At 40.2% G+C, this 8029-nt stretch overlaps 1 protein-coding gene across 1 annotated transcript in view; it reads left to right on the top strand.

The window, feature by feature from the left end:
• Window positions 1-32: 32 nt before the first annotated feature.
• Window positions 33-8029, top strand: part of mettl15 (methyltransferase 15, mitochondrial 12S rRNA N4-cytidine) — a 44884-nt gene continuing 36887 nt past the window's right edge. Inside the window, exons 1-2 of the mRNA XM_031846138.1 lie at window positions 33-93; window positions 1574-1819. Coding sequence (XP_031701998.1) covers window positions 1589-1819 — 231 coding nt within the window. The 5' untranslated portion in view covers window positions 33-93; window positions 1574-1588. The remainder of the gene's footprint in view (window positions 94-1573; window positions 1820-8029) is intronic.

Here is an 8029-nt window from a genome sequence, read left to right as displayed (position 1 = left end):
TCTGTCGCAGCTGATTGGATGTGAGTTACAGTGACGTCACCGTGACGCACCGGACATGCTGCTGGAGGAGGAGCTACGTTCTGTTCTACCAAGGTAAGCTACTGATACCCTTCAGAGGCGTATACACGTGTCTCCGTCACAAGTCACCTTAGTCAAACATTTCTAACTGAATGTCCTGTTGCGACCTTATCCGTGAAGTCGTACGTGTAGGTAATCGCGCGTAGGAACCCAACATGGTGGCATAGCAACAATATCCAACAATAGAGCATATCGCTCTATCGTCAGGCTTAAACAGCCCAGCTATTGACGACATAACGTTACAGCCACTGCACACACGTGATAATGAGTAGCACTAGCACATGGTGTACTGAATGTTGCATAACCCTTCTTATCTCATCTCCAAGATCTACGCGAAACAAATCTTTAACGCCCCTGTTAAGGTTAGACTGCGCATGCGTAAATTAACTCCATTGGCTCTGTTAGCTCTTGTGTTTTTAGCAAGTTAGTTAGCTAACGTTGACCTGCTTCACACAAAAACGGCGTTTTTTGTATGTGATCCAACAACATAGCAACATACACTTGAATCCACTCCACTGGTACAATGAGACATTGTTAGCAGCTACCAATTAACTGTTACTCAGATTAGTAAAGTTATGCTAATGTGACCTTTTAGCTCCACGCCTAGCTTAATGGCTACAGCAACTAAATAGACATGACGAGAAGAGGGCCATGAAAACAATACCTGCTCCTCAAATTGAATAACAATTCCGCTATCACTAGTATTTTTCTACCAGAGGGGTTGTTTAATAGACCTATGTATCATGATACATAGGTTATATTAAGTTGAAACGATGCCACACAAAATAATCACAAAATACTTCACACGTGATAAGTGTTTCAAACAGTCCATCATTCATTCCCTTATCTGCTCTTCTAGTAAAGGATAATAATAATGTGTATACAAAGTTGATTTTGAATCCTGTAAGGTACCGTGTCGTGCTTTGCTGCCATTGGACATTTGCTTTGTGTTCATCAATGCTTTGTGGAAATTAATTGAATTTCTTCAGCTCCTGCACATATTTCTATTTCATTAGAATCGTGCGTCACTAACTGATGTCTAATTTTCAATGCATCTTGTTGCCAGGAAACACCCGAATACCCTTTTTACCAAGTGGCTCACTGCAGGTAGTGTTCATGTAGAATGCCAAAATGTTCAACTAATTAACCACGGATGTAATTACTTGTATTGAGGGTGTGGTGAGCCACAACCTTCAGAGGGATCTCGAACGTCTTGAAATCATAAAACTGTGATGCCCTCTTGTTTTGGTTGGACACCAGCTGTTTAAGTCAGTTGAAAAGCCTCCAGCACAATATATCTGCAAGTTTGCTCTTATGATGTTGGCCTAATATTTGTGTTCCAAATTATTATACTTGATCACTACTCCAAATAATAGCATAGTAAATACAAACACTTATTTGGCTATTTTCAGATCTGTGGTCACCTATCACAGTGTTACAGACCCTGCTCCTCTAAATTGGTTTGAACACGTTGTTGCTCTTGTTTTCTCCATAGATCATTAAAGGGATCATGCTTTTTTCAGTGTGCTCCAACCCAATGTTATGGAAAACAAATCGTACTGTGTGGAGAGCATGGAGGTTATGGAAGTTAAGCCTGCACTCTTCTACAGCTTGTGCATCTTCTGGTCCTGGTCCCCTTGACAGATCTGAAGAACTGTCTTCTGTTTTAAACCCAAAGCCTCCTCACACACCTGTTATGCTTAAAGAGGTGCTTCATTACTTAGACGTCCAGCCAGGTCAGGTACGTTTGCATCTTTGTTATTTGTGCAAGTTTTTCAAAATAAAGTTAATGTCTGTCTGTTAAAATGTTTAAAAAAAAAGTCAAAGCTTCATTCAGATCAAATCAGTTCTGTGTAAAAGTATTCAAACAAAAGCAACAGTGTAATTTTGCTTGTTTCTTATTATAATTATTGCCAATAGAATATATTCATCCACTAATGTATTCATACATTAAAAAGCTCTTAGAATGTGTTCAGACTCAAATCTGATGTGTGTCTATAATCGAATGTCAAGGAGTGACTTCTCACTGATGTAAGTAAGTGATTAGGTCCTATTTGTATTTTCAGGCATTGTTGTCTGGTCTGCTTTGGTTGCTGTGGTAATGACATAGGCATGCAAACTCATACTGAGAAGTATTTCTTATATTATGTCCCTCTGATATGTGTCAGGACATTTGAAACACCAATGAATGTCATATACTTTGATACAACAGCACGACTAACTACATTCTCAAAAATGACTCAGCATCAACAACATTTTACATTTTAATCTCCACGAAGATAAAAATGTTTTGCATGTCTGCTCTATTAGTGTAGTACCAAATACAAAATTCTGTTCACACTCTATACAACATTTTGTTATAAAGGCATTCGTGAATTGGACAGGGGGCCGATAGCTTGGCTTTTACTTAATGTATGTACTACCAGGACAGATGGGCATGAGTCAAAAGCCTTCTGGTGTGGCAGGCAGCATAGGAGAGGAAGTGATGCCCCCCCCCATATAATGCATGGTCAAGACAGGTGGGGGCCATGGGTCAACAACTTAGTCAGGAACTGCGCCACTGTAAGGCTGTTGGCAGGACACAGAGTGCTGCGTCGCTCCTGCCTGAACTTTAGCACCTCTAAACTCCTCCGCTGCCCGCCCATTTGCCAACTGTCCCAAGACAGCTTGCCAATCAGATGCTATTAAAAACAGTTTGATAGATTTTGTTTTTTGTACAGTACATGCTGCAGACCTCACTTGGTGTGACGCGTTGTGGAAATGTTACATCCAGAAGTCGTGTCTTAAATGTTGCTTAACTGCCGATGTCTGCTAATTTATTCACTTATATGATGACACACGTGTAATGTTGCAGTTATATCAATTTGTTAAGCACAGCAGCACTACAACCTGATTAGAGTGCTGACACATTGCCATGTTACACATTTATATAGCTAAATCATCACTCTGTAAAGACAGCCGCATGCCCTGTCAGTCTCAGTCAGGCAATCAAAAATCTGACATGACTCCCTGACAGAGCTGTCATCTAAGCAGTCACATTTGTGGTGGTTAAGTGATGGTGTCACTAACAGATCAGTTGCTGTGAGATTGAAACCCTGATATCAGACAAGTGTCCACTGAAATCACTGAGGGCAGTGAGATGTATAATTTGAAGGACTATTGTAAAATAATCACCAACATGTAATTGCTCTTGTCAGCTGAAGCAGAGTATGTGTGAATGGAGTACTTCAGCCATGATGGGTGTCACAGCATATACTGCAGTTTAATCAAAAGTGTGTAAATGGAGCCTTTCAGTGCCCTGCTGCCTCCCACCCACAGGCCGTCTGACTGTAAATGTGTATACAGGTTGCTAATTTGCATGGGTAGCCTACACTATATTTCCACTGTTTTACAAACAGCCATCATGCTCATTGGATCTGGATTGATAGTTTTCATGTTTCTTCACTGAACACATACATTCACTTATTAACAAAGATGTACACAGCTCATCTCTAATTGACTTAAAGGGAGGGGTGGGAGATATGACAGAAATATCATATCTCGCATGTTTTCAAGAAGAATCATAAGAGGTTATGTGTGTGACTGTGTGAGTCTGTGTGTCTGTGACTGAGTGAGGGTGCACCTCTGTGTCTGTCCAAGGCTAATCTCTCATCCTGCTACAGCAAACTATGTAATATTTTGGGTGGCCAGTTACGGCTGCACTTTCAAGGACCTCTTGTGGTTGCGATGAATCACACTTTCTCAAAACACCTGTTATTGCCTGTTTTGTACTGCCATTGACTCCCGGCTGACTCCTCATGCTCTCACTCTCTTAACCCGCCAGCCGCTAGGCGCCGCAATTGATAACACTGCATCGCTTTGGATGGTGTGTTTTGCTAACGACTAAGACAACTGGACATGGGATGGCCCAGGATTTCATTATTATGTTATCTAAGCAATTTGAGGCTACAGCTGTCGCCATCTTTGTTGTATACAGCTACAATGGTTACAGGTGTCGTTCAAGTCTATAGCAAGGTTAGTTGTTAAGGCTCTGTTTACTTGTTCACACACTCTGTGTCCGTGTCACTCTGCTCTGCAGTAATCTGACAGACGTACTCTCCTCAATAAATTCAGCTGTCATTTCCAAACTCTGGCAGAAACTCTTTCTCTCTGTCGTTCCTACTCACCTAACATTTCCACAGCTTCCTACGCTGGTTGTCAGCAAATATTTTTTGTCAGAATTCTTTGTTGACAAATGTAACACTCTATACACAAGCCCAGGTTAACTGAACTTTGGTCAGAGAAAATGAAAGCACATTTTTAAAATGAATATCCAAACTGTCCATTGTGAATATCCATCACAGTTTACCAACTGATCTCCTGGTTCAACTTCGACCTACTTGCCATGATTGTTTTGCGACAGGAAGCCCTCAACCTCTGGTTTTGCGTCAAAATAAAATGGTGGCTGATCTAAGTAAGCTGTTGGTTGTTTACCACCGGTATGATCTTCTGATCACTCATCTTTTGCCCCCTGTTGGACGTCTCTTAAGCTTTTGTTGCCACATTGTGAGATCTTAACAATTACTTTTATGAGTAGTGGAGCAATGTTATCATTCAGCTGTGGAAGTAAAACCCACGTTGTCATCAACCATATGTTTTCTATTAATATTGTCAGTTTTTTCAGAATGTATTATTCAACTTGTCCATCAGATAGACATGCTTACAGTCAAGACTTGGGAGTGACCACAGTTTCATCTGGGGAGGTCAGTGAGAGCTGGAAGGACTCAACTTGACAGTCCGCTAAGACAATAGGCGTTAAGGTGCACGGAGCTGCACACTGATGTTGATGCTCAGTGGAATTGGCAGAACCTGCAACCACTGTAAACTACAGCAAGCCATTTCAATTGAGTTTAAATATCGTTGTCAAACTTTGCTATTATCACAGCTGTGAAGCAGCAATAATACATCTCCATATTTTTAGGTTTAGGTTTTTACTTTGATATAATGCTTTCATGAAACTTCCCCCTCAACTTGTTAATACTCATAGTTATGTAAAAGCATGGGCTGAAAATGACGAAGGATGAGAAGTCCTCCACTGGCACAGGCTGCTTGCGTAGGGGACCTCCGCTAGAATAGATTAATGAGCCATCAGCTGAGAGTCCAGGGGAAAAACCCTTTGCTGCTGTAGAAGGAGAAACGAGCTGCCTACTCCTACATTTCAGTCTCAACACACTCCCTCTTGTGGAATTTATAAGACCATAAGTGTTAAACCTCCTTTTCTGGATCAATATCGGAGTCTTTCAACAATCAACACATTTTTTAGTAGGATTAGGCAAATAATAACTGTTGCTGGACAGTTACATAGGATGATGATCTGTCAGGAGATCTATTGTTCCTTACAATTATTGGCTTTAAGATATGTCAGTATTAATGTTTAACAAATGTTTTGTAGTTGTTAATTCAAATTTTTTTTTTTTGCCATTCATATAATTATGTTGTTGAAATGCGAGCATTATGCCAGTCATTTAGAAATGTCCACATACAAATAGTCTGAATGGACAGTCTATATGATCTAATTCAAGTCAACTATGTGTCTTATCTCTGTGCTATGCAAATCCAAAGGCAACAGCAGTAAGCAATAAAAAACTCCTAAAAGTGTAAACTTCTTTAAGACCACCAAAGCACTGGAATCTTGAAGCCTGGGGTCACCACGAAAGTACCGGAAGCATGAATGCCAGCTCCTGTGGAAAGCAGGTGGTCGCCGACGTGGAACCTGTGCATAATAAACAGCAAAAACCAGACTAGACTCATGATGACAATGGAAATCTAGCACAAAATACAGCAAAACAGGCAAACCACAAATCACAGGTGTTGTAGCTTGTTACGGCCCCGAACCACAGCAGTTGAGTGCTGCATTTTTCACTTCCCCTGTTATTTGGGTTATTTGGCTGGCTGTAATTCGGACACATGATGAGGCACTCTGTTCTTTGGATGGATGACCACAAAACACTCTGCCAGCTGCTACTTCTCAGTGTTTTTTTCATTTTTAGATGCAAGATAGAACACGGACTAGAATAAGTAGTGTACAGCTGTGTGACATGAGTTACCATCTGTTTTATCTGTAATTTGCCATTTTTACATTAAATGTGTTTTTTGTGGAATTTATAGCTTATGGCGGTTGTTGGGGAGGAAAAATGCATCGATGTTTAATGCAAGTTAATCCAGCATATCTTCAAATGTGTCCTCTAGTGTGCTAATGTCAGCAGAGGATAATCTTTTATCGGGTACTGAGTGTACCAGCTTGTAAAGAGGGGCATTGATGGGGTTAATATGATCTTGTCTCATTTAATTAGTTTGAAGTCTTACAGCGGAATTTTGGGCCAGCTGAGGTGAGAAATGACTCTCTGAGTCTACAGTACAGGGAGCACCATGTACTTTTGTGAAAGGCTATTAAGAAACTTAATATACAATCTATAAAACCTCTGTTGTAAAACCGACAGGCAGCAATTGGAGGAAATTTCAATATGCGTTATATATATTCTCTCTCTGATTGTCAGTACATGGGACGCAGCATTTGAAATGTATGCTATTTCAGATGAGCAACATTTGTGCTCTAACTTATATTCCCAGCATCAGCCAGGTGAAGCGCTGTTGTCAATACAAGCAAAGGGGTAATATGATCTTGTCTCTTCAAATTAGTTAAAAGCCTTGCAGTTGCTGTTTGCGCTGTGCAGCTGAAGACTAGAAATTGCTTCAGAAGTAAATATGAATGACAGGGAGTTACAGTAATTCAGTTGCCCTCAACATTTTGTCTTTGCATCTTTTCTTTTTGTAAAGAACAATGTAAAACTGTTGAGACAGGCACTTTATAAATTAAGTTTTATTTATTTCTATATAATTATTTTACACCGTTTGTCAGCCAGTGTCTCCTCAGACATCACTGGCATTTTGTGAATGTCCCAAGAGTTTATTCTAATCTTTTATTTTTTTTATTTTCAATTTGAACTGTAATCCGTTGTGTATTTGTAGGCTTAATAATGACATTTCATGTACATTCATCTGACAACAAATACTGAATTCGTTTTGTCGTCATTCTTTAAAAAGGTTTACTTATCTGTTGTATATGATGCACAGAATAAACACTATCTCTATTATCTGGAACAAGCAACCTGTTATTTTCTGTGCACAAATAATGCCACCACAACCTCTTCTGGGTCTTTAATGTTTTTTTTCTTTACACTCCTTTTTTGGGAGCACTGAGTAGTGAAAGAGGAGGCTGGTAAATAATTGATCCTTGTAATTAAACACTCCAGCCAGGGATGCTGGGGCTGATTGACGGCCAGATATTAGGCCCTTGTCTCGTAAGGTTGCAAGTTTAGTCTGAGGTTATCAGTGGCCAGAAGACTCTTTCTCCGTCCCTGCCTCATTACTTTCATGAGTAGAACATTTCATAGTAGAGCGGTGGGTGGGGGTGTGGTGTGAAGACAGTCTGGGACTTCATTAGCCAAATGGGGTGCCTCAGTCTGCAGAGCGCCAAATCGTTCGGCTTTGCTGAGCAGACAACCCTTTTGTGGGTGATTCACCACACTGTCTTGTTGAGTTGTTTTAGCCTTTTCATCTTACACATTCTTCAGCTTCACTTAAACAACAACTTTAACAAATAAAGTGAACCTTCTTGTGCCTACCTGAGCAGATGTTGTCTATCATAATTTAGCTCAAGTAAATCCGCCTCCCACCTTCCGAACTATATTTGCTCACCTTTCTAGTTTTGTTACATTGCTTACAAAGCTGTATATAGCTCACAGCTTACACTACAACATATTGCCCAATAAAGCTTAAATGCTGCCCTAAAAGTAAATACTTTCCAAAATGTTGCACTTTATTAATGTTTGATTGCCATAAAAACATTGACTGTGTGCGTGTGCGTGTGTGTGTGTGTGTGTGTGTGTGTGTGTGTGTGTGTGTGTGTGTG

Source organism: Anarrhichthys ocellatus, unplaced genomic scaffold, assembly GCF_004355925.1.
Source record: "Anarrhichthys ocellatus isolate YVR2014 unplaced genomic scaffold, GSC_Weel_1.0 scaffold6, whole genome shotgun sequence".
NCBI classification, from domain to species: domain Eukaryota; kingdom Metazoa; phylum Chordata; class Actinopteri; order Perciformes; family Anarhichadidae; genus Anarrhichthys; species Anarrhichthys ocellatus.
This window is presented reverse-complemented; position numbering and strand designations above follow the sequence as displayed.